Raw genomic sequence first — 27,378 nt, forward strand, 5'->3', positions numbered from 1 at the left:
ACCATGTGAGGACACTCAGGGGCCCCTGAGAAGGCATGGACACGAAGGGGCTCTTGAGCAGGTGCGGACGCAAAGGGGCACCTGAGGAAGCGTGGACACAAAGGGGTCTCTGACCAGGCATGTACACTTAGGGGCCCCTGAGAAGGCGCAGACACAAATGGGCCCCTGAGCAGGCATGGACAATCCGGGGCCTCTGACCAGGTGTGGACATTCAGGAACTCCATGAGCAGGTGCGAACTTGAAGCAGGTGTGGACACTTAAGGTACTGTCACACTAAGCGATATCGCTAGCAATATTGCTATAACTTGTGACGTTATAGCGATATTGCTAGCGATATTGCTGTGTCTGATACTTACCTACGACCCGCTCCCCCGCTGATTATCACTGATCGCGCGAGAACGTTCAGGACTGTTTCTCGTCGTCAGCTTCCTGCGGCACTTCCTGCTGTGACGACGAGCGATGCGTGGAGCCGGGCGGGAGGACGCAGGATCGCCTAGTGTGACAGGTAAGTAGCGACCCCCGTCCCCTGCGATGTTGCTGGTGAGATCTGCCTGTGTGGCAGCTCACTAGCGACCACTTAGCAATGTACCAGCGATCCTGACCGCGTCATATCGCTGGTCGGGATCGCTGGTACATCGCTGTGACAATATCTTTAGGAGCCCCCGAGCAGGGCCCAGCACGGGGGCCCAATGAATATTCCAGCATTCCATCAGTAAACGGCCATATTCTGGTAAGCTGAGAGCAGGCTGTCTTCTCATTTAACTCCTTTCGTCTATGTGGGTACTGTGAAAATCCTCCCACAGTGAAGAGAAAGGTCAGGTAGGAAAGCCAATGTCTGAATTGCCGCATTCCCTGGGCGCCCGCTGACTGCGGACACACCGGGGCAGCGACACTCACTGTTTCCTAACGCTAGACAGTATATCGCTATGGCAACGGCAGCCGCGCTCTCTACGGCACTACCCACTGACGTAAAGTGTAATGTTTTCACGCAGACAGGCAGCCAATCAGTATGCACTTTACATTGACCAACAGAAATGGTTGAAATTCTTGCAATGAGCGAGGCTGTCAGATGGCGAAGTCAGGAAGTGCATGGTAGCGTGGACTTCACCCCCTAACGAGAGGCTCAGCCTGCTGTATGGAGCGCGCCTGTAGCGCTGTGTCCCAGCTGCACAGTCTGCATTGTGCCTGAACAATGAGGCTACTCAGTGCCGGCTTTCATGGCTTGTTGGTGCTGCTTGTAGCCTTGGGGGTTCTGGATGTATTCTTGGTGTATGAGAGGAACAGGTGCAGCATGACCTATATGTTCGAGTATCCAGAGTATCAGGTACGTGGTCGCACCACTGGTGAGGTTTAGGGCCGTCACCACTCCGCCGACTCTGCTTTTTTTTTTTAAACTTTTCTTTTTCCTGGCGCCAGAATGTCGCTCTTTTTCTGACATATGAGGCTTGTTTTTGTGTGGAATGAGTGGTACTTTTGAAAGAACGAAAAAAAAAGTGGTTTGGTACCGTGCTAGCCAGTAGAAAAAAAGCTACAGACTGCTCTCAGTGGGAGAAACAAGCTAGGAATCTTGTGGGGGTTATACCTTTTAGCTCAGTGTTTATTTTTATTGAAATGTCCATGTATCACACCATGGCTATGCTTTATACTGTATATAAATAAGGTTTCTTCAAATATTTTGTTATATCAGCCTCATGAAGGGATGTAAGCTTGCTTTGTAACACCATTCACTATAATTTGGTAGCCATTAGAAGGTATCACACCCACAAGATTCCTATTTTGTTTCCCCCACTGAGATCACTCTATATCTTTTTTTCATTGAACTTTTGAATGTCATCATTCATTTTACTGGAGGAGAGGAAGCCGGATCCAAGACTTTCCTCTGTCTATTAGCCCCCTTGGGTCTTGCAACTGTAATCACTTGTGCTATGTACAGTAATGCCAAAGCAAAAATCATGGCCTCCTTGGAAGCCCGACCACAGGCAGGGGCTTCTAGAAAGCACCTTAAAGGGGTTCTCCAGGCTTTCTTTATACTTTGGACCTATACTGTAGAATGCTGACAGTTTGTATTATACTCCCTGTCGGCATTCTACACCTAGACACCAAACGCGGGTATGTGACTGGCCTTACTGCTGATTTTTGGAGGAGCTGGTCACACCCCAACAGTATTTTGTCTGGAGTCTCTAGCAGTCCCACCTCCCTGCTCCTCTCCTTTTTCTGCATAAGTGCTGTCAGCAATTCCAGTGCATGTGCAGAAAGCCTTTCTCCTGCTGTGTTGGCCTAGGGACTGCGGACCACCACAGTGCAAATGGGCAGCTTGGTGCAATCAATCAGCTGTAAGGAGGGACATTTCAATTGTGAATATACATGTAGAGGCATCTCGCCTATCAGCTGTGTCACCACTGGTGTCTTCATAGGAGCCAGCACTGCAATTACACTTGATTAGTCTCTCCTTTTATAGTGTTTTATGCAATGCTGTGTATGAGAATGCCAGCGCTGACAGGCAGGGAGGAAAGTTAAAAAAAAAAATTGGCCTAGCGCTGGCTCCTTATGCAGTGCATGACACCAACTGTCAAAGTGAAAAATATTCATGTTTCACAGTGGAACTAAGTGAAAAAGTAAAACAAAAAAAAAAAGTGTTCCAGCTAGTAAAATCATTTCTCTCTTCTGACATGATATAATTCAGATGAGAGAGAAATGATGTCCCCAAGCACCCCCCTATGCCATCCCCTGGACCCTAACATTCTTTGGGGTTAATGTCTTTAAAAGCAGAAACCCCCCCCCCCAAAAAAACGATATGATGACTAGTGTTGAATGCAAGAGCTCGCTTTTCGAGCATGCATCGTGTGCTCGAGTCCCCGCCCCACATGTTTTTCAGCTGTTACACAACCGAAAAACATCTAAGGATTGCCTGACATACCGTGCATGTTTCTTTTGGGTGTCTAACATCCGCAAAACATTCAGTGCGGGGACTCGAACACTCGCGATATTTGGTGCATACCCAACGGCAAACTTAAGTAGCGAGCACTTGCCCTCAACACTAATGGCGACATATTTAATATGATGACCTAATGGAATCAAATTCTGTGTTTTACCTATGGGTTCAAAATCTTCACAATACTCCTGGTTAATATTCCTGGTGTAGTTTCCAAAATGGGGTCAATTGAGGGGGTTTCTGCTGCTTAGGCACCGTAGGGGCCCTGCAGTTGAGACATGGTGCCCGTCATCTTTCAGTCAAATTTGTGTTCCAAAATTCAAATATTGTTCCTTTCGTTTCTAGCACTGCCGTTTCTCCAAACAGAGCTTTTTGACTACGTGTGGGGTTTCAACACACTTGCAAGAAAGTGGGTGACTAACTGTGGGGTTACTTCTTCACTAAATTATAGTGCCTCTTCACTTCTTAGTTTTGCACTGTGCCTCAAAACTAGTTCCCGATTGCACGCTCACTGCACCCCTACATGAATTCATTGAGAGGTGTAGTTTGTAAAATGATGTCACTTGTGTGGGGTCTCTGCCAATGTGACATGGCATCCTCAAACCATTCCAGCAAAATCTGAACTCCAATATGGTTCTTATTTCTTTCTGAGCTGGCACTGTGCATTAGGCTGGTTTCACACGCGTGTAGTGACAGTTTTCTTGCGTACCGGGGACACTGACATATGTAGACCCATTCAAATGAATGGATCTGTGCTCATGTCAGCATGTTTTAACGGACCGTGTGTCCGTGTGCAAAACACACAGACATATCTGTTTTGACCTGGACACACAGGCCGTAACAAGTACGGCACACGTGCACACAGTGTACATTGTCCTCCGTGAGCACGGACGGCCGTTGGGGAAGTAGCGCTACTGTAAGCCGCTATTGCCCTGCATGTGGTGCTGAACGCGGCTGTCATTCTCCCCTGCTCTGCTGGCAGCCGCGCAAGCGGGGAAGAATGAATGACAAAAAAACGACGTGAGGTCCCCCTTATATTTTGAACCAACTCGGCAAAAATAACAGGTACGGGCTGCTATCCTCAGGCTGGTAAGGGACCATGAATATGGCCCCCCCAGCCTAAAAACACCAGCCCGCAGTTGCCCAGCAGGCTGCTGTTTTTAGGCTGGAGGGGGGGGGGGAGCAATATTTATGACCCCTTACCAGCCTGAGAATAGCAGCCCGCACCTGTTAGTTTTGCCGGGATGGTTAAAAATATAAGGAGGACCCTTCATGTCTTTTTTTTTTTTCATTCTTCCTTGCTTGCGCTCTTGCCGGCAGAGCAGGGAGAATCACAGCCATGTTCAGCACCACATTCAGGGGAACAGCGCTTACTGTAGCACTACTTCCCCTGCGGCCGTCAATGTGGTACTGATGCGGCACACGTGTGCCACACGTAGAACACATACAGACACATGGACACGGATATCTCCGGTAACGTTTTTTCCGGTACCGGAAACGTCAATACGTGTGAAACCGGCCTTAAAAGTAGTTTACGACCACATGGGGAGTCTTGGTGTACTCAAGAGAAATTGCACAACAAATTGTATGGTCTGTTTTGCTCCATTACCCCTGTGAAAATGAAAAATTTGGGGCAAAACCAATATTTTTGCATGAAAATTTTTTTCATTTTCACAGTTCAATGTTATAAACTTCTGTGAAGTACCTGGTGATTCAAGCAGCTCACCACACATCTATATAAGTTCCCTGAGGGGTCTAGTTTCCAAAATAGGGTCACTTGTTGGGTGTTTCCACTGTTTAGGCACATCAGGGGCTCTCAAAGCACGACATAATGTCCGCTCTCGATTCCAGCCATTTTTGCTTTCAAAAAAGTAAAAAAAAAAAAAAAAAATTGATTCTTGTGAAAGTAAGCAATTTGGAGCTAAAGTAAAATATTTGTGAAAAAAAGTAAAATGTTGTTTTTTTTTTTCCTTCCAATATTCCATTAATTCCTGTGAAGCACCTAAAGGGTTAATAAACTTCTTGAATTTGGTTTTGAGGACTTTGAGGGATGTGGTTTTTAGACTGGTGTCACTTTTGGGTATTTTCAGTTCTATAGACCCTCAGTCACTTCAAACTCCCGACCTTTGACACAGCGTGTGCATCATGAATGTCGGTGCCAATCTGACCTGTGACGCATATGCTGTGTCATGAGGAGATCGAGTTCCTGTGGGTCTGGTGACTGGGGTCAATGAAAGGTCACCCGACCCGCAGGTACAGAAGGCTTTGCACTTCACCCCAGGGGGGTGCCTTTGCCCCCCTGTGGCTACGATCGCTCTGATTGGCTGTTTCACTTTCAACAGCCAATCAGAGCAATTGTAATATTTAACCAATGAAATTTGGTGAAATATTACAATCCAGCCATGGCCGATGCTACGATATCATTGGTCATGGCCAGAGACCTCGATCTGAACCCCCATGACTGACGGGGGTGACATGCCCCCGCCACCGACTATTTGCCCCCCTCCCGGTACCTCCTGAGTCCCGGTGTCCCTCCCAGATCCTTCATGGGCACTGCCATCACAGTGATCAAAATTAAAAAAAAAAAAAAAAGTAAATAAACCCCCTGTTTATCACCCCCATAGGAGAAATAATAAAATAAAGAAAATATATTTATTTTTATTTTTCCGTTGGGGTTGGAATTAGGGTTAGGCTATGTGCCCATGCTAGCGTTTTTAAACGCTCAGGAAACTGATCCCCTTCCCAGAAAACGCGCGTCTTTTTTTCCGCGCGATTCTTGCACGTTTTGTGCAAAAAAGCCGCGCGTTTTTTACGCGTTTTTTGACACTCGTTTTCTGGGAACATTAGGGAAGGCTAAAAACACTCAGCAATGCGGAAATTAATGAGCATGCTGCGTTTTTAGCCGCTAAGCGTTTCCTGAGCGGTTAAAAACGCATGCATTGGCACGAAAAGCCAAAAAAGCATGCAAATTAATTAGAAGCATCTTTTAAGCGTTTCTGCAGCGTCTGAGCTGGCACAAATGCTGCGGAAACGCTTAAAAAAACGCAACGTGGGCACACAGCCTTAAGATTAGGGTTAGGGGTGTGTTGGGGTTAGAATTAGGGTTAGGCTTGTGGTTAGGGTTGGGGTTAGGGTTGTGATGGGGTAGGGGTGTGATGGGGTTAGGATTGAGTTAGAATTGAAGGGTTTCCACTGTTGAGGCACATCAGGGGGTCTATAAACGCGATATGGCGCTACCATTGATTCCAGCTAATTTTGCGTTCAAAAAGTCAAACGGTGCTCCCTCCCTTCCGAGCCCCCGACGTGTGCCCAATCAGTGGTTTACCCCAATATATGGGGTATCAGCTTACTCAGGAAAAATTGCACAAAAACTTTGGGGGTCTAATTTCTTCTGTTACCTTTGGGAAAATAAAAAATTGGGGGCTAAAATATATTTTGTGGAAAAAAAAAATTATTTATTTTCACGGCTCTGCGTTATAAACTTCTGTGAAGCACTTGGGGATTCAAATGTCGCTCCTTCCCGTCCGAGCCCTGACGTGCGCCCAAACAGTGGTTTATGACCACATATGAGGTATCGGTGTACTCGGGAGAAATTGCCCAACAAATTTTAGAATCCATTTTATCCTGTTGCCCATGTGAAAATTAAGAAACTGAGGCTTAAAGAAAATTTTTGTGACTAAAAAGCACTTTCTCATTTTTACGGATCAATTTGTGAAGCACCTGGGGGTTCAAAGTGCTCACTAGGCATCTAGATAAGTTCCTTAGGGGGTCTAAGTTTCCAAAATGGGGTCATTTGTGGGGGAGCTCCAAAGTTTAGGCACACAGGGGCTCTCAAATCAATCAAATCAAATTTATTATCGCCAAGTACATATTACATATATACAAGGAATTCTTTGTGGCAAAGAGGGAACATACTATACAACAAGTAACATCTAACAAGACAGATACAGTATATAGTCTACACATGACGATTTAATTGTTGAACAGAGAGTGGATAGAAGCTGTTCATATGGCGGTTGGTGCTGCATTTGGGGACTCTGAAGCGACGTCCTGAAGGGAGTAGTTGGAATGAGGAGTGTCCCGGGTGAGAGGGATCAGATGAAATTTTCAATGCGTGGGATCGAATACTCTTATCATAAAGATCCTGGATTTTAGGCAGGGGGGAACCTATAATTCTCTCTGCTGTTCTGAAAGTCCTTTGTAAGCGGAGTTTGTCATGCACAGTGGCTCCCCCATACCAGACTATCAGAGAGGAACAAATCACAGATCTGATGACAGCATTAAAGAATAAGATCAGCAGATTCTTAGACAAACCATATCTTTTCAGCTGACGCAGGAAGAACATCCTCTGTTGTGCTTTTCTTATAACAGCATCCACGTTTTTCCCCCATTTAAGATCATGAGAGATGATAACACCAAGGAATTTGGTCTCTGTGACCCTAAGAACCACTTCGTCATGGATGTAGATTGGAAGTATCTCATGTTGATCTTTCCTAAAATCCACAACCATCTCAGCAGTTTTTTTAGTGTTGAGTACAAGATTATTGGCTTTACACCAGTCACATATTCTTTTCACCTCACTCCGATACAAGTCTTCAGCATTTCCCCTGATGAGACCAATCAGTGTCATATCATCGGCAAATTCCAAGATTTTGACTGAGTCTGCTGAAGAGATGCAATCATTCGTATAGAGAGAGAACAGTAACGGGGACAAAACACACCCCTGAGGTGCCCCGATGTTTGTGACCAAGGTGTCCGAAGTGAATGGTCCAACTTTTACACTCTGTATCCTGGCTGTCAGGAAGTTATAAATCCACAAGCATAAGTTGAGATGGACTCCAAGAGCTACCATTTTCTTATGAAGTAAATTCGGATCAATGGTATTGAACGCTGAGCTAAAGTCCATGAAAAGAATCCGGACATATGAGTGCAGTTCATCTGTATGATCCAAAATGTACTTCAGTGCCAGATTGACAGTGTCGTTTGCCGAACGATTCTCCTTATAGGCAAACTGAAGCGGGTCCCATAGCTTCTGCGTGAATTTTATCAGGTGGGACATCATAATTCTTTCGAAGACTTTCATAGCTACAGATGTGAGTGCTACTGGTCTATAGTCGTTCAACTCAGAGGATCCCACTTTCTTGGGGACAGGGATAATTGTGGAACTTTTCCAACACTGAGGTACAACGCACTCTTTCAGTGACACATTGTATATATTTGTCAGTATAGGGGCAAGCTGGGTAGCACATACTTTCAGACACATTGGAGATACACCATCAGGGCCAGGTGCCTTTTTGACCTTAAGTCCCTTCAGGATGCGTATCACCTCTGCCTCGGAGATCACTACTTGGGTGTTGCACAATGAATGATCTTTATATGAACAGACTGAGGAGCATGGTGTCCGCTAACGATTGGAGCTAATTTTCCATTCAAAAAGTCAAATGGCGCTCATTCCCTTACGAATCCTGCCTTGCGCCCAAACAGTGGTTCCCCCCACATATGGGGTTTCAGTGTACTCGGGACAAATTGACAACAGCTTTTGGGGTCCACTTTCTCCTTTTACCCTTGGGAAAATAAAAAAATGTTGCTAAAAGATCATTTTTGTGACTAAAAAGTTAAATGTTCATTTTTTCCTTCCATGTTGTGTATGCTGCTGTGAAACACCTGAAGGGTTAATAAACTTCTTGAATGTGGTTTTGATCAGCTTGAAGGGTGCAGTTTTTAGAATGGTGCCACTTTTGGGTATTTTCAGCAATATAGACCCCACAAATTGACTTCAAATGTGAGGTGGTCCGTAAAAAAAAAAAAAGAATGGTTTTTAAATTTTGTTGTAAAAATGAGAAATCGCTGGTCAACTTTTAACCCTTAACTTCCTAACAAAAAAAAAATTTGTTTACAAAATTGTGCTGATGTAAAGCAGACATGTGGGAAATGTTATTTAGTAACTATTTTGTGTCACATAACTCTCTGGTTTAACAGAATAAAAACTCAAAATTTGAAAATTGTGAAATTCTCATTTCAAATTTCCGTTTTTTTTATTTTTTTTTTATTTTTTCACAAATAAACGCAAAAATTATTGGCCTAAATTTACCGCTAGCCCAAAATGTCATGAAAAAACAGTCTCAGAATCGCTAGGATCCATTGAAGCATTCCTGAGTTGTTACCTCATTAAGGGACACTGGTCAGAATTGCAAAATGGCCAGGTCATTAAGGTCAAAATAGGCTGGGTCACGAAGGGGTTAAAAAAATGGTTTTGTAAATTTTGTTGGAAAAATGAGAAATTGTTGGTCAGCTTTTAACCCTTCTAACTTTGTTTAAAAGAAAAAAAATAAAAAAAATTAAGCAGATGTAAGATGAACATGTGGTAAATGTTATTTATTAAAGATAATCTGTCAGGTCCCCCCTTGCCCCCCAGAACCACCAGGAATTGTCTGCATATGTAAATTCCCAGCCTAAGGCCTCATGCACACATACAGTATTTGGTGAGTTTTTTGCCTACGTATTTATAAGCCAAAATCAGTAGTGGGTGAAAAATGCAGAAGTGGTGCAAATGTTTCTATTAGGCTATGGGCCCACGTAGCGTTTTAAAACGCACAGTGAAAACCGGACTCCTCAGAAATCGCACGTTTTTTTCCGCGCGATTTTACCGCGATTCTGTTCGCGATTTTGCCGTGATTTTCTCAAGCACTTTCCAAGCGATTTGAAGCATCGCTTGGAAAGTGATTGACAGGTTGGTCACACTTGTCAAACATAGTGTTTGACAAGTGTGAGCATCTTTTTACTATTGAGGCTGCCTATGCGGCATCAATAGTAAAAGATAGAATGATAAAAAAAAATAAAAAATCGGGGTATATTTACCTTCCGGCGTCCCGCGCTGCCATCCCGGGCCTCAGCGTTCCCAGCGATGCCTTGCGAGACCTGTGATGACGTTGGTCTCACGTTACTATAGCGATCTCGCGAGACGACGTCATCACAAGACCTAGCCGCAAGGCATTACTAGGAACGCTGTGGCCTGGGAATGCATCGCGGGACGTCGGAAGGTAAATATACCCCGATTTTTTTATTTTTTTTACAGGGGTATGGTACCCAGGGCCTGGAGGACAGTCTCCTCTCCTCCACACCGTGGGTACCAACCGCACATGAGACACTTAACTTCCCGCATGGTGGGCATAGCCACATGCGGGAAGTAAGCGATTCTCATGCATTCCTATGGGTGCGGAATCGCGGCAATTCTTTGCGATTCCGCACAAAAGAATTACCATGCTGCGTTTTTTTTTCTGCGATGCGATTCCGCCGCGGAAAAAAGCGTAGCATTAGCACAGCATGTGCGGAATGCCATAGGAATGCATGGGGGCGTTCTGTACACAATTTTTAAATGTTTTCGCGCTGAAAATTGCAGCAAAAAACGCTTAAAAATCGCATAGTGGGCACATAGCCTTATGCTTTTCCTCAGACCAATCCACTCCTGGTTTTGGCTTACAAATACTGGGGTAAAAAATGCACCAAATACTCAATGTGTGCACATGGTCTAACAGTCCCTTTATTACATTAAACTCCTACTGTATTTTTCGGACTAGAAGACATACTTTTGTTTCCTTCACAACTTTGGCGGAAAGTGGGGAGTGCTTCTTATAATCTGGATGTACCTTTAGTCTGGCTGTAGATGAGTGGGGGGAGCGGGTCAAAGAAGTCAGGAACTGGCGGCTGCACCTAACACATGTGCCCGCAGTTAAAGAAAATTAATATTTTTCTGCTCCCCACTCCCATAGTCCTTCCCACCTCTATGCACTGAAACCGGCTACTAGAGGTGGGAGAGAATACAAGAGCGGAGATCAGGGAACATTGATTTTCTTTAACCCCTTTCTGACTGCTGACGGGATAGTATGTCAGCAGTCAGACTCCCCTGCTTTGAGGTGGGCTCCAGCGGTGAGCCCACCTCAAAGCCACGACATGTCAGCTGTTATGAACTGCTGACATGTGCCCACAATAGGCGTGGGCGGAATCGCCATCCGCCTGTGTCTATTAACTAGCTAAGTCCCACTGTCAAGCGCTGACAGCGGGCATTTAACTTGAGCTTCCAGCCGCCGGGCCGGAAGTGAGCTCATCGCCGACCCCTGTCACGTGATCGGGGGTCGGCGAAGCGTTGCCTGGACAACCAGAGGTCTCATAGAGACATCTATGGTTGTTGCAGGCAGATCGCTTTGAGCGCCGCCCGGTGGCCGGCGCTCAAAGCACTGCAGCAAATCTGCTACTTATGGGTGATCTGCTCATCGCCCATATGTAGCAGAGCCGATCGGGTTGTGCATGCTTCAAGCCTCCTATGGAGGCTATTGAAGTATGCCAAAAGTAAAAAAAAATGTTTAAAAATAAAAAAAAAAAATTAAACAAAAAAGTTCAAATCACCCCCCCTTTCGCCCCAATCAAAGTAAAACCATTAAAATAAAATCACACATACACACATATTGGGTATCGCCACATTCAGAATCGCCCGATCGATCAATAAGAAAAAAAGCATTAACCCGATCGCTAAATGGTGTAGCAAGAAAAAATTTCAAAACGCCAGAAAAACATTTTTTTTTTTTTTTGGTCGCCGCGACATTGCATTAAAATGCAATAACGGGCGAGCAAAAGACCAAAAGTGGTATCATTAAACATTTCACCTCGACCTGCAAAAAATAAGCCGTCACTTGACCCCAGATTACGAAAAATGAAGACGCTACTGGTCTCGGAAAATTGAGCATTTTATTTATTTTTTTTTTTTTAAGCAAGCTTTGGAATTTTTTTTCACCACTTAGATAAAACAGACCACAGACATGTTTGGTGTCTATGAACTCGTAATGACCTGGAGAATCATAATGGTAGGTAAGTTTTTGCATTTATTGAACCTAGCAAAAAACAAGTGTGGGATTGCACTTTTTTTGTAATTTCACCGCACTTGGAATTTTTTTCCTGTTTTCGAGTACACGACATGCTAAAACCAATGATGTCTTTCAAAGGTACAACTCGCCCCGCAAAAAATAAGCCCACACATGGCTATATTCACGGAAAAATAAAAGTTATGGCTCTGGGAAGGAGGGGAGCGAAAAACTAAAACAAAAAAAGCTCTGGTCATGAAGGGGTTAATACCAGGCACACTGTTAGTCTTAGTCCGCCGGCTTCCTGCAGTGGGTGGGCAGTCGTGTGTACCAGCTATTAAAGAGAATGAATATTCACTGCTCCCCACACTTGGGGTACTGTTACACTAAGCGACGCACCAGCAATCCCAACAATGATACGACCTGGTAAGGGTCGCTGGTGCGTCACTAAATGATCGCTAGTAAGATGTCAAACAGATCTACTCAACAATGCAGCAACAATCTCAGCGATCGTTGGGACCTTGTCACACAGCAGCGATTCTGACGACTCCCGCCTGCGTCCATGATTTCTGAGGTCGCTCGTCGGTCTCAAACACAGCGATGCATGCTGGCCAGCGGAACACCAGCGATCAAAAAATGGGCCAGGACATTCGAGCACGATCAGCGACATCGCAGCGGGGGTCGCTGCTGCCTCAATACCCAACACATGTATTTTCCACCGAAGATGTGTCATCTTTGAAAACTGTTCCCCGCCACTTTAGACCAGGGTTCCCCAACTCCAGTCCTCAAGGCCCACCAACATATCATGTTTTCAGGATTTCCTTTGTATTGCACAGGTGAAGCAATTATCACCTGAGCAATACTAAGGAAATCCTGAAAACATGACCTGTTGGTGGGCCTTGAGGACTGGAGTTGGGGAACCCTGCTTCAGACGATTCCATGGATGCAATGGCAGCCTTCTCAGGGTTAGAGGCATAGATATTTTAGATGTAGGCATTCGTGGTGGTGGTGTTTCTAGAAGATTGGCCCAACTTGAGTCCAGATGGATATGGACACTTGGTACAGTCCAACCATCTGGACTCATTGAGAGTATTAGTTATACCCCATTCCTATAAGCAAGACACACTGTTCTGTTTGGGAGACACCTGTGAGTGGTGTTATGTTCCCATTTTTAACTATGTTTTTAATTCCTCTTAGTGTTGTTTTATGTACGGACCATTGGATGAATATGAATACATATTATGACAAGCAACATGATTTGCACCTATGTTCGTCATTTTGGAGTCCAAGAAGAAGAACTCATCCCTATTCATTCTGTTTATAAGTTTGCATTATTATTGATATCCGTGTTTGTATATAAATATATGTGGAATGTGGTTTGGCGGTGTGACGGGCTCCGCTCCTGCCGCGCCCATTCTTTGAGTGGACCCTCTGGGTCGTGGCACCCACCCACCGAGGGCGAGCTAACCTTGTGAGGAACCACCCCCTATACAGGGAGTGTCAGGGGCATGACCAAGGGGGTGAGCCGCCAAGACTGCTGGGACCAGACGGCCGGCTCAGGGGGACACTATGTGAGTGTATGACAACCAGGGACAAGCCGGAAACAAGACAAGAGGTAAGTGCAAGGTATCTTCATTAAGAACTTCAGGATAACATTCAGTGAAAACAAGCAAAACGTGCAAGGTGCGTGCGTGGGCACGCCAAGGTCCATAGCATAGTATGTGCCAGGTGGCATGCCTGGGTACAGGCAAAGGCACAATGGCATCGGACTCCGGACAGCTGGCAACGATCGACATGATCAGGGCATCAGGCTGCGGACATCAGCTCCGGACAGCAGGCCGCAGTCATCAGGCTTACGATCTCTGAGCGATCGGCAGGTTCCGGGCATCCGGCAGGCAAACCAGGGTTCAGGCAAGGAGGCACGACAGATATCCAGGAATGGTGTGCGTGTTAGGGAACACGCCAAGGTCCAAGGCTAGGTGCAAGGCAAGGTGCGTGTGTAGGGGACACTCCAAGGTTCAAGGCAAGGTGCGTGTGTAGGGGACACGCCAGGGTTCACAAAACGAGACAGCGTGCGTGTGTAAAGACACGCCAAAGCACAAGGTATAAGACAGAGTCCTGCGCGTGCAGAGAGATGGGTCAGGGTTCAAGGCAGAGTCCTGCATGTGCAGAGGGCACGCCAGGGTTAGGGTTCAAGGCAGGGTGCGTGCTCGGAGCCACGCCAAGGTTCAGGACAGGGTGCGTGCTAGGAGCCACGCCAGGGTTCAGGGCAGGACGCGTGCTAGGATCCACGTGTGAGGCACACCTCACTGGCCAGTGCACACGGCTGTAACGCCAGCACGAGGCACGGCTAAGGCACAGGAGGCGGGCAGGGGAACCTTCGTGCTAGGAGCCACGCCAGGTTCAAGGCACGATGCGTGCTAGGAGCCACGCCAGGGTTCAAGGAAGGGCTACATGCTAGGAGCCACGCCAGGGTTCAAAGCAGGGTGCATGCTAGGAGCCACGCTAGGGTTCAAGGAAGGGCTGCGTGCTAGGAGCCACGCAGGAGGCACGCCTCGCAGGCTAGTGCACACGGCTGTACACAAACACGAGGCACTACTACGGCACAGGAGGCGGCCATGGGAACCCATGCCGGGGTTCAAGGCAAAGACAAGCAAGGGACAAGGCAGGACAGGGAAACATAGGCAGAAACAGAGCCAGGTCAGAGAGAGAACAGCTAGCAGCGGAGCGTAGGCCAAAGCCCAGAGTCAGGCCAAGGGAGAGCCTTGGGACTAGCCAGGAAACGAGACATAGAACTAGCAGCGGAGCGTAGGCCGAAGCCCAGAGCCGGGCCAAGGCAAAGACAAACATGGCACGAGAGACAACACAAGACATGGCCCGAGACAAAAGGCAGAGTACAAGCACAGAGTGTGTGCAGAGACGCACGACAGAGCAGAGTGCAGGGGCACAGAATACAGGGAGCGACCGAGCAGCCATGCAGGGAAGCCACACAATAATCAGGCACTGACCATAGGGAGGGGCGGTCTGATATAGCACCTGCAGTTCCGGGTCAGGATCATGGAAGGACTTCCGGTTCAGATCCTCCAGGATCATAGAGAGCAGTCACATGACCAGGGATGCCAGACATGCAGAGATGATTGCAGAACCAGACAGTACTGGAACTTAGGAAAGGTCACATGATCATGGTTCCAGACATGCAGAGATGATTGCAGAAGGCAGACCAGAAACGCAGGCATCTTTCAGCCCAACAGTCATGAGGTGAGTGTGCACACTGCTCTAAGGAACATGCAGGATAGCAGACATGAGATGCGCGTGCACACCGCTCCAGGTGTCATGAGGCAAAACAGACATGGCGGACATAGCGGACGTGACAGGCGGCTGTCGGCTGCATTATGTGCAATAGTTAATATATTGTATTTGCTTATTATTATTTGAATTCTGTATATTTCTGTACAATCTTTGGTGACTTTATGTATATGGATGAATGCACATGTAGTGCGACTTGGCAGGTGCTGGTTGCACAACATAATATATAATATGTCTTAGATCCGCCTTGTGGTCCTCAATTGTTTTTTATTGTATGTATTGTTATTGGTATGTGACACTTGGTGTGGGCTAGCGCTCCCGATCTGTACGCGCCTGTTTCCTTGTCACTGCGGCCCTGTCCCGCTCTCGGCGTCTCTATGCAGCGGTGAGACCTGCCCTGGCCCCTCCTCCTGCATGATGCCGTCGCTGGCTGGCGTTGTTTGTGTCTTGGTAACGACGCGCGTCACTTCCGGTTCAGGACCGCTACTTGCGGTAGCGCGGTGACCGGAGATAAAAAAAGATGGATTGCCCCTTGAGAAAGGAAGGTCCGAAACGCGCGTCGAGGCGGACACTCTTTATCCGGGCACCGCTATAGCTGCCATTAGCTGACATCCACGGCCGCTACCTGCTGACAGCCACTGGTAATTCTACAATCATTGTGAGCATTGTTCTTTCCCATTGTGGCTATTATTTTTGGTCGGCTGGTCGGTAGCATGGCAGTCTTAATCCTCTCCCTCAATATAAGCCTATGTGCTTGAATATAGGATTAATATGGGATTATTGGGCATTGTTCTATATGAATTGAATTCAGGACACATGTTTAAGCCTATTTAAATGCACTTTTGTACTTTTTAGATTATATGTATAGGCTGAAGCACCAATTGATTCTTCATTAATTGTGTGCATGGATTAGTGCGTCCCTTTGTGTGCATATGGTGAACTACATTAACAGGTGTTTTCCATTTTTTTTTTTTCTCTTCCAATGTTGGTGATATGGATTTTTAACTCTTTGTGGTAATTTAATAAAATTTTGATATTGAATATTACTCTGGCCTTTTGAATATCTGTTTTTCTTGACTATATATGTTTTTGATGTTAGGCATTATTTATCCTATTGTGCACATGGAATATATTATATACATGTGTTAAACCATGTGGCTAAGTCATACCTGGTGGTGTTTCTCTAGATTTTGTGCAAAGGATGGCACTATGACAAGAATGTCGTCCAGATAGGGGGAAAAAAATTATTCCCCTGGACCGTAGTAATGCCATAACCAGGTCCAGTATATTTGGAAATGCCCAGTCTGAATTGGAGAGCCTTAAACTGATAGTGATATTGATTGACTGCAATGTGAAGAAATTGCTGATAGGCTGAAAAAAATGGCATATGAAATTAGATCTCAAATATCTACAGCAGAAAGAAATTCCTTAGTTTCCATAGATGTGACCACTGACTGGGGTGACTTCATCCTGAAGTCATAAAGCCGAACCCATCTGTTCAGGTGCCTTAAATCTGAAATAGTCTGTGCTGAGCCGTTTTTTATGGGTGTAACGAATAGGTTTGAATAACACCCCTTGAAGAGCTTTGAAATGGGAACACTTACAATCACCCATGCTTAGAGCAGTGAAGATATCGCCTGGTCGAAATTGGCTTTTATGCTGGGAGACTTGGGAGGGCGAGAGCAAAAGAAACTATCATAAGGTAGTGCGGTGAACTCTATTCTGTAACCCGAATAGATTACTTCCATGACCCAAATATCGCTGACTGCCCCCAGCTGTGCCTCCTGAAAAGGAAGAGGCTGCCACCCACCTAGGAAGAAACCCTGAATGTGGGCCACCCATCAAGCATTGAAACCCTGCCACCCCTTCCGCCCTTGGACCCAGTGGGTTTAGCCCCTAATGCAGAGGGATGTCCGGCAGGCGTTACGCTAAAGGAAGCTCTCCTGCGAGACTTTCAGTCTAAACTACCGACCTTGCTCGTTCGGTGAAGGAAATTGGCAAAAGGGACGGACAAGGCCCCATTCCGCCTCCGAAAGGGATGTCTGGCCCTGGACTGAGAAAGCAGGGTGCTTATTCCGCCTGGTGCTTCGGAAATTATTTTATCTAACCTGATTCCAAATAAGCGATATCCTTGGAATGGTTTGTACCGTCAAAGATTTCTTTGAAGCTAGATCTGCCCTCCACAATTACTTCCCGTCTTGGCATAAGACTCCACTGCATCCAAGGATGCTGAACTGAGATAATTCCCTTCCTGTGCAATCGAATCACTGATCTCTGCTAATCCCAGATCGTGGGAACCAGCCAACAAACTTTGTTGTAAATGCCTAGCTCATGTCGTTACCAAATGGCAGAAAAGTCTGGGGAAAGGGCAAAATCTGCTGCTTCAAAACCGGACTTCGCCACAGACGCTATATTATTCAAAGAAGCTTTATTGGCAGGACCAAATATACCTTAGTTTTGCTAAAGCATGAGTACAGTAGGGAATTAGGAGTAGGGATTGGGAATAATGGGTGGGGACTGTAGGAACGATGGGTGGGGCACAGGGTGGGGGCTAAGGAAGTCCATGGCATATCATGGCTGTTTTTTTCGCAGCCTATGCCACACTCTCACATACTGTGCTATCTCCACCGCACTTTCTTCTCCCACCCCACCCACCCCCAGCAGGATATATGTTTTCTCTTCCTTCTTCATGCAGCTGAAAACTGGGACAAGTCTCCTGAGGTGTGTCCCTCACTGTGTAGCAGGAAGTGGGTCTCATCCTCCAGGTCACAGTGTAGGCACAGTTTGTCTTCCCTGGGCTTGTAGCTCTGTCTGTGCAGGCCGACCTCGATGGCCAGATTGTGGGCACTGAGTCTATACTGGCTCAGGATCTGGCGGTCTCTGTGGTCCGAGAGTTTCTCCAGATATGAAGCCAGTCTGTATTCTCTCTGTAGACTCTGGTACATGATCAGTTTCTGAGAGCTGCTGATCTCGTTCTTCCAGTCATTGATGTACCTCTCCTTCCCCTCGTCTACTATCGCCTTCATTCTGGCTTTTGTCAGGTTGCTTTGTTTGACAGTTCAGTCAGGTTGTGTTTGGGGGAGCGGTTCCAGGGGTCCTGGTTTGTGGGGACCACCTAGATGTAGCATGGCTTTATGGTGATGGGAGCTTGGGTTGCTACTCTGTAGATGTGCCTGGAAGGGCACAATCCTCTTCAGGACTGCTAGGTGCAATAGGACTCTGCACAGCTCAGCCCGGCAGGCATTGGTGGTGGTGCTCCGATGGACCTGGAGAAGGTGTTTACAGAATTCCAGGTGGAATATTTCTGTTGGACTGGAATCCCACTTTGACCAATCTGGGTATGTGTGAGGGCCCCAGACTTCACTGCCATACAGGAGGATTGGGGTGATTGTGGCAATGAAGATTTTTAGCCAGACCCTCACTGGCGGCTTCAGATGGTAGTTTCCTTCGGATGGCATAGAAGGTTTTGCAGGCCTTGTCCATTAGGGTCTGTAAGGCTTGTTTGAAGCTCCCTGACTGGTGAATTTCCAGGCCCAGGTAGGTATATTTGTCCGTTTCTGTAAGAATGCAGTTGTTTAGCATGAATGAAATGTGCTGGTTCGGTCGTGGCTTTCTCCTCTGGAACACCATGATGTTGGTTTTCTCTGCATTGATAGGTAGTGCCCATGTGGAGCTGAATTTCAGGTTTTCTTCGAGACTTTTCTCAGTTGGTGACAGCATCGGTAGGTCATCTGCTTACAGCAAAAACTTCACCTGGGCTTCATGGAGTGTGAGACCTGGTGCCATGGAAAATTCAAGATCAGTGGCCAGCATAATGATGTAAATATTGAAGAGCATTGGGCTTAGGGTGCAGCCCAATCTGACTCCGTGGCTCTGCTGGAAATCAGCCGTTTTTCTACCATTTACACTCACGCTGCAGCGGTTCTCGGTGTAGGAGCTTTTGATGACATCATAGGTCTTTACTCCTATTCCACTTTCCAGCAGTTTCAGTAACAGATCCGTGTGCCACACTGAGTCAAAAGCCTTTCTAAAATCCACGAAACAAACGTACATCTTCCTGTGCTGGGAATCTTGGGCATGAGAGACGCAGACAACTACTGCTCATGCCCAAGATTCCCAGCCCCGCAGTGTAAATAAATCCTAAGTGACTGCAGGGCTGGATCTCTGGCCGTGCGATAGGAAGGCCGGGATGTGATGTGAGAGAAGATATAGTACAGCGCAGGCGCCACAATTTCAAAAGAAGTGGTGCCAAATACTGAAGAAAGAAATGACTGGATGCGAGGCGTCTGTCAGAGGGGCAAAGACCTGCCCCCGGTCAAAATTCAGGTATTTTTGACCAATTTTACAGACAATTATTTCTGCGGTGGAAGGGATGCTAAGTAAAAGAGCCACATTGACAGAATGCAGCATTTGTGCTGCACAAGGTGGCTCTTTTACTTAAAAATGCCAGGGGGATGACAGTTTCCCTTTAAGGATGGACTGGAGAGGTGCAAGGGTGTTAGGGAGGCCACAGAAAATGATATTGCAGTAGTCGAGGCGGGAGATGATGAGGACATGCACAAGCATTTTTGCAGATTGAGGTTTCAAGAAAGGGCGGATTCTGGAAATATTTTTGAGCTGGAGGCGACAGGAGGTGGAAAGAGCTTGGATGTGCAGTTTGAAGGATAGGGCAGAGTCAAGGGTTACTCTGAGGCAGCGGACTTCAGGTACGGGGGGAAAGTGATATCATTTATTGTAATAGATCAGGTAAGGAAGATCTGTGAGATGGAGGAAAGATGAGTTCAGATTTGTCCACATTGAGTTTGAGGAAATAAAAGGAGGATGTGGCTTATAGACAGTTGGGGATTCTTGACAGCAGAGAGGTGATGTCTGGGCCAGAGAGGTAGATCAGAGTGTCATGAGCATACAGGTGGTACTGGAATCCATGGTACTTTGTGTTGTCCCAGGCAAAGTGTATAGATTGATTATAGGGGTCCTAGAACAGAGCCTTGGGGGACTCCAACAGAGAGAGAGGGTGGGATGAGGAGGTAGTGTGGGAGTGGGAGACGCTGAATGTGTGGTTGGAAAGGTATGAGGAGATCCAGGATAGGGCGAGGTCTTTGATGCCAAAGGAGGAGAGGATCTGTAGTAAGAGGCAGTGGTCAACTGTGTCGAAAACAGAGGATAGGTCTAGAAGGAGTAGTATAGAATATTGTCCATTAGCTTTTGCTGTAAGTAGGTCATTAGTAATTTTTGTCAGACAGTCTCAGTGGAATGATGGGGACGGAATCCAGATTGGAGATTGTCAAAGAGCAAGATAGATGTGAGATGGGAGGAAAGTTCAGCGTGGATTTGCTGCCCCAAGATTTTGGAAGCGAAAGGGAGCAGCGATATTGGGTGATATCTGGACATAGCGGTTGGGTTGAGGGTTGGCTTTTTAAGGATAGGCGTGATTGTGGTGTGTTTGAAAGCAGAAGGGAAGGTTCCAGAAGTTAGTGATACGTTGTAGAGATGGGTTAGGGATGGAATAAGTCAGAGTGTGTGGGTATCTAGGTTTGCGTGGATTCTGAGGGGGTGTGCATGTTGCTGGTCATGGGTGACAGGTGAGGAGGACAGGGATGAGAAAGTGAGTAGATGGTGGTCGTATAGAGGGAGAGTGAACGTGGTGAAGTTAAATAGCGATCAGAGATGTGTGAAGACCAGGTCTAATATATGTTAGTCTGTGTGGGTGGCTGCGAAGGACCACTGAGTAAGTCCGAAAGTAAGGGACTTAAGTTTGAAGTAAGAGACAGGAGTTTGGAGGCTGTTGACTGAAGTGTATTAGTGGGGATGTTTAAGTCACTCATGATAATAGTGGCTATATCAGTGGAAAGAAAGTGAAGAAGCCAGGTAGAGAATTGGTCAATAAAGGCAGTGGCCAGGCCTGGAGGTCGGCATATGACAGCCACTTGGAGGTTGGAGGGAAAGTAGATGCGGACAGAGTGGACTTCAAAAGAGGGGAGGATAAGGGAGGGAAGTTGTGGGATTGCGTTTAAGGTACAGTAAGAAGAAACAAGACCCACTCTCCCACCATGTTTGTTGCCGGTGCAAGGAGTGTGGGTGAAATGGAGGCCACCGTAACACACTGTAGCTGGGGAGGCTGTTGTGAATTCACTTTCTGGTCTGTCTCTGGTTGCTGGTGAGGGTGGTGGAGCTGGTTGTATTGAGAGAGGAGTCGTGAGTTCTCTTTTCGGGCTCCCTCTGGTGGTTGCAGGAGGTAATGAAGCTGATCTAATTAACAGAGACCTGCCACCTGATGAGGACGACGATTGGACATCTGGAGTCTCTGACTGGATTTAAAACAGCGACTCTCTATCCCTGCTGGTGATTTTCCTGCCTGTGTTTGTGTTTTCATCTTGTCTCACCGACAATATATGTTTGGGGGCTATCTATTCCTTTGGGGTCTGCTCTGGGGCAGTTTAGATTTCCACTTTTCTTGCTTTAGGCTTATTTGGTCATCCGGCTGTGTTGAGGCGTTTAGAATCATCGTAGGTACGCTCCACGGCAACTGCTAGTTGTGTGGATAGTTTCAGGGGTCTGCAATCCGCTTAGTTACCATCCTCTCTGGTTTTCTCTGGCTTAGCTTGGTCTTGTTTTCCTCCTCGTGACCCAATCATAACAGGAGGCGGTGTCAGAGGGTGTCAGCTATGTTTCTGTGAGGCCGAAGAAGGCAAGATTGTGAGAGAGAGAGAGGTCATGAATCACATGAAGCTTATTGTAGGTGGAGCAGGCATTCCAGAGTACTCCAGAGAGAGGGATCAGGGGGATGGGTGTCAGGGGCACGGGTTTTACGTTGGAAAGATTGCGGTAGTTCATATTAGATAGGGAGGGGGGGTAGTAAGGGGAGAAGTATGAGCTGTGGGGTTCCAGGATTGAGAGATATGTCGCCAGCAGTGAGGAGAGGCAGAGAGAAGGAGAGTGGCCGACTTATTTTATGTTTTATTAGGAGAGATCTGAGGATGAGTAGCAGGTTAGCAGAGGTGGTCAGGTGGGTAGGTAAGAGGGAATGGGAGATGATGATTTGTCTAGAGGGTGCTGGAGTTTGAGGATAGCGAAGGAGAATGAGGATTAATGGAGCAAACACTGTAAGGGCATATGTAAATATGGTGAAGGAGTAAGATGGGTTAATAGAAAAGCTAGGTCTAAGTAATAGGAAATGCTTACTCGACAGACATACCTAAAAGAGAAAGATAGTGTGGGGTCCTGACTCCTGCCGTGACTAACTGCCATTGAAATAACTGCAGCTTCTCGATGCTTAGCTGCAGTGATGCTTTGCTGCAGGGGGACGCGTGCCAGACCCCACACGCGTACACCCCTTTGGATGCTACTAATGTATAGGAAAACATCTCTAGTGACCTGAGCATTGATATACAGCAGTGAGTTTTGAGTACAATGCAACAAATGAATTTAGCAAAGAATCAGCAGGCACTGTTATATACGATTAAAGGAAATGTTGCAAGATGATAAACAGCAGATGACAGCAAGCAGAGGTTGTACCATTAAAGGAAATGTTGCAGGATCATAAACAGCAGATGACAGCAAGCATATATGTCTATCCGTGGAGATCCTTAAGTGTCGCAATCTTTGCAAGAGGTAGAGTGGAAACTTCAGGTTTAGTGATAGAATGGAGTGTCTACTACTAGAGAAGTAGACCAAAAGGCAACCAGCTCTGCTGGGAAGGGATATAACAACTCCATACAGCTTCATTTTTTTTAAAGGGTTTGTCTTTTCAGAGAGGAAGAGGACTAGAACTCTTTGTCAATATCGACCCTCTAACGATCCTTGCCGGATGATTTGGTACCTCTTGGTTCCCCTGCTTTCCGTAATACCTCTGTAAAGTCCACATGTTTAGAAAAGGATCTAGCCACATGCATAACCCCTCCTAAAGATATCTATTTCTGTAACGGCAAGGGGCATCGCAGCTGATACTCCTAGAAAGGCGGCCACTGCCGATGCCAAACTATCAACCATTTCTCTTAGTTTTCCCAAATGATACTGATCTAGATGTGGATTCTGAGGGGAATGAATCCCCTGTGAAAGGGAAAAGGAATACGGAAGCCTCCCCTTTGAAGGATACCATGACAAGAAAGTACCCCGCTGCCGTCTAGATCACTTTCGTGACTGGCCAAATCAGTGTGGGTTGGCTGGAGGATCCAACTGTCACAACTGCAATCTTGAGTTCCGAAGGCAGAAGTAGTCACTGATAATAGTTTCACAACTGTAACCAGCATCATGGACACCTAGGTTAGTTTGGCTACAGACTGAGCTACATCATGACCCCAGGTAGAAGGGGCCATGTTCCCAGATGTCATGAAGGTCTGCTTTGCGGCTACCAGCAAGGAAGCAAGAAGGGTAAAGGCGGTACATTAGGTCACAAACTGACCGTTGGAAAACTTACTATCACAAGTCACAAAAGCGTAAGTGAAAGTTACAAGTGTAAACTGCGCAAATGAACATGCGGGGCTCTTTCTAAACTCAGACATTGAGTCATGGAGAAAAGGCAGGAAGAAAAACACTCCACTAAACAGTGACACAAAAACTGTTAGTGCTCAGCATCACACCCACAGTAGCTAACAGCCTACCACATCCACGTTGCAGGAATCTGTGCCTCCTGTGAACTTGCTATCACACGAGGGATAAGACTCTGAAGGTGATTCTATGCCCCACACCATTTCAAAGTGTCGCTCCGTAGCCAGGAAGGGTGGAGTCAGAGGGGTGGAAACCCAGAGCTCTAAGGCACTGCTGCTGATAGGCCAGGAGAAACCCGGTCGCCCATTTGCTTGTGTCCAGCAGGTGATTAGCTGCAACCTCCTGCCAGCTGAACGGCTGAGAGCTCCAAGAACCATGGTCACGAGCTTGGACCCAAACCTCTGCCAGCTACCACAGAGGCCCACAGAATCCCAGGCAGCCACAAGCGATACCCCACTCCCATCCACCGCCGATCTAACTCTGACCAACAGAGGCCGAGGGGACCAGCTGGGCAAGCAGGACCACCAGCAGCAGTACCTGGCTTTTGCACAACTTCTGGTAACCACCATCCGAAGAACATGGAGGCAGAAAGGAGTGGAAACCAGGGAATGGGCTTACAAAACTGAATGGGTTATCCTTGCCTGTCCTGATGCTCCAGATCCCTTTATCTTCTGTGCTATGCACACGCAGCTATGTAGGGTGGCGGGCAAGAGCTAGTTGGTTAACAGACCTCCACCTTATTACCTGCACCAACTGTGTCAAGGTACTAGTCTAGCTCACCGATGCAAAATTATACGAACTGAACAATTACAGTCCGTACTCTCCGTTGCTATGTTGGTGAAATAGAGTGCACAATTACACCGTGTGACCATGAGACATCCATCTAAAAAGCAAAGCCGTTAGCACCTAACCTAAAATAGGTCAGAGCCAGACCTTGGCTCCAACTGATGCTACACTAAACTGAGGAAACCTGGCTCCAGCACACAGGGCACAGTTTGCTGTGGAGGAGTCAATTTTATTACAGTGAACCTGTCAGCAGAAGTTTGCTCAGTAAACTACAGACATTGTCAGGTTACTGCTGTTATATTGATTAAAACTATACAGTGCTGTGCAAATTAAGCAGCATGGTGGCTCAGTGGATAGCACTGCAGCCTTGCAGCGCTGGAGGACAACATCTGCAAGAAGTTTGTATGTTCTCCCCGTGTTTGCGTGGGTTTCCTCCCACATTCCAAAGACATACTGATAGGGAATTTAGATTGTGAGCCCCATCGGGGACAGTGATGATAAGGTGTGCAAAACTTTAAAACGCTTCGGAATATGTTAGCGCTATATAAAGATTATTATTATTATTAATTGGGACAAAGCATTTTTTTTTTTAAGTAAAATCGTAAGTTGGTTACCAGTCAGTGATTCAAACCAGTTTTAACTGCTTTGAACAGGTGTGAGTGCCTGTTCAAAGCAGTTAAAACTGGTTTGAATCACTGACTGGTAACCAACTTACGATTTTACTTAAAAAAAAAAAAAAAATGCTTTGTCCCAATTAATTTGAACAGCACAGTACCTTGGTTGATGAAATCTGTCTTGTGGTTGTTTAATCTGTATTTGTAGTTTTCAGTTGGTGAGATTCTTGTGCTTCAGAGTGGCCTGTGGGGGTAGGGGGGATCTTTATTTGATACTCTGCTTATGTTTTGATGAATGTAAAAAAAAAAATTCTTGTATCCGCACAATAATCTATGCAGTATGTAAAATAGGGGGCAGATCACTGTTTAAAAGCCATACAGATGAAAATGTAAGCGGAGCACCACATAAGGCCCCCCTTACAAGCCGCCCTGAAGCTCGAGAATCTCATTCACTTAAAACTACAAATAAAGATTAAACGACTGCACGACGGATCTCCTCAACCAAGGTATTTTTTTTTTTTAACTAATTTTTTTGTATTAAAGTTGACAAACGTAGTTCAGGACAAACTTTCACATTACAAAAAATAAGAAATAAGAATTACATTTTCAGCAGAAATCCATCCAAAATATAATGAAAGCATAAGCAAATTATCTTAAGTGTAACCTTAAATATACAAACATAAAGGCAGGACACACACCACAAGGAGGGGAAGGGGAAAGAGCTCCGAAAGGAGGGGGGACCAAGAGTTTGAGGAATGGCCTATTCAATTCTCTGAGCCCAAAAATAGTCCCAAGGAGCCAAGACCAAATCAAAACTCTCCACACTTGCATTTAGAATCGCCGTCATATATTCCATCCTTAACTCTATATAACAAGTGTATGTGTGAAGGCGGGGAGATCTGCTTCCTGTTAATGGTGATCAGACACCTAGCCACTGAGAGAATGTGTAATAACAACAATTTAGCTGACTTTTTCCCCCATCCCTTTAGCAGTAAGATTTAACAGGTATATGGTCGGATCCAGCCCCACTTCAGCATAGAGAACCTTAGGCTATCTGCACTCATAGTTTTCAGCAGGGCTGTGGAGTCGGTAAGCCAAACCTGTGACTCCGACTCCACGACTCCGACTCCCACACATATTGCTTATATTTAAGTGAAAAATTTATTGTAGTACAATGTGAACCTCAGACATTTAATCATTTTTATGATCCAATAATCAAGATATTTAGATAGAACAGAATATATATTGGTGTACTACCCGGTTTTCATTCTTTTTGGTACAGATACGATATGGATAGACAGATATGGATAAATGGATAGAGCAGATTTCTAATCTGCTTTTGCTATTGAAAACATTATCTATGAGCTCAAAAACCTTTCAGGTGATGCAGTTTTTTAAAAAGATGATCAGCTTTTGCAGCTGAAAAACGTATCCTCAAAAACACAGGAAAAACGCTGTGTGTGAATGTAGCCTTAGATCAGGAATATAACAGCCATTTATAGGACATTTCATAACTTTCCCAAACTCCTATGAAAAAATATTCAGCACATCCTGCATTGAATTACTGTACCCAATTTATTATATATTTTAGGAGTCGGAGTCGGTCCATTTTACACCGACTCCAACTCCACCAAAATGAGCACCGACTCCGACTCCACGACTCCGACTCCACAGCCCTGGTTTTCAGTGGTGCAGATTTTTCCGCGCGGATTTTGGAAAAACCGCAGGTCAAAAAGACCTGCGGTTTCACACCTCTACAATGGAGGAGATGTGAAACCGCAGCGGATTCCGCACAAACAATTGACATGCAGCGGATTGTAACCCGCAGCAAATCCGCACGGAAAAATCCGCAGCATGTGCACAGCGTTTTTGGTTTTACCATTGGAAACAATGGTACTGTACAACGCAGCAGAAACTGCTGTGGACCCGCAGGGCCAGAAACGCTGCGGATCCGCAGCAGAATCCGCATCATGTGCACATAGCATAAGAGATCAACAATCTAACGTCCTTCCAAAAACTTTTTTTCCCCAGACATGAAAAGAAAATATGATACAGCATGCCCACATCTGAGCCACAGCCCCAACACACATTTGGTATTGAGGTGTTCAGTCTGTGAAAGAGATTTGGAGTTTGATACCAGAACATTAGTATCTTATACTGGTTTTCCTTGTAAAGGGTGCAAATAGAGAACTTGGCTGCCTTTTCCCAGATGATATGCCAACTTTGGGGTGAGTGCTTCTTTCCCAGAATAGACTCCCATTTGCACATGTAGGAATGTTTTAATTGTCTGTCCTCTTGGGAAGAACACAGAATTTTGTATATTATCCCTTCCCCATGACAGCACCGTACATGAGAGATGGTATCCGCCCCCAGGAACAGGAAACCTGCAGCAGAGATA

General features: G+C 46.0%; 1 protein-coding gene across 3 annotated transcripts in view; it reads left to right on the forward strand.

Annotated features, from left to right (window-relative positions):
• The first annotated feature begins 1,037 nt into the window (after positions 1–1,037).
• Positions 1,038–27,378, forward strand: part of PGAP1 (post-GPI attachment to proteins inositol deacylase 1) — a 794,782-nt gene continuing 768,441 nt past the window's right edge. For all 3 annotated transcript variants that reach the window (XM_073558145.1, XM_073558147.1, XM_073558146.1), the window contains exon 1: positions 1,038–1,324. In XM_073558145.1, the coding sequence (XP_073414246.1) occupies positions 1,193–1,324 (132 nt within the window). In that variant the 5' untranslated portion in view covers positions 1,038–1,192. The remainder of the gene's footprint in view (positions 1,325–27,378) is intronic.

The sequence above is a fragment of the Dendrobates tinctorius genome, unplaced genomic scaffold (assembly GCF_039654945.1).
Source record: "Dendrobates tinctorius isolate UK_male_01 unplaced genomic scaffold, ASM3965494v1 ptg000254l, whole genome shotgun sequence".
Lineage (NCBI taxonomy): Eukaryota > Metazoa > Chordata > Amphibia > Anura > Dendrobatidae > Dendrobates > Dendrobates tinctorius.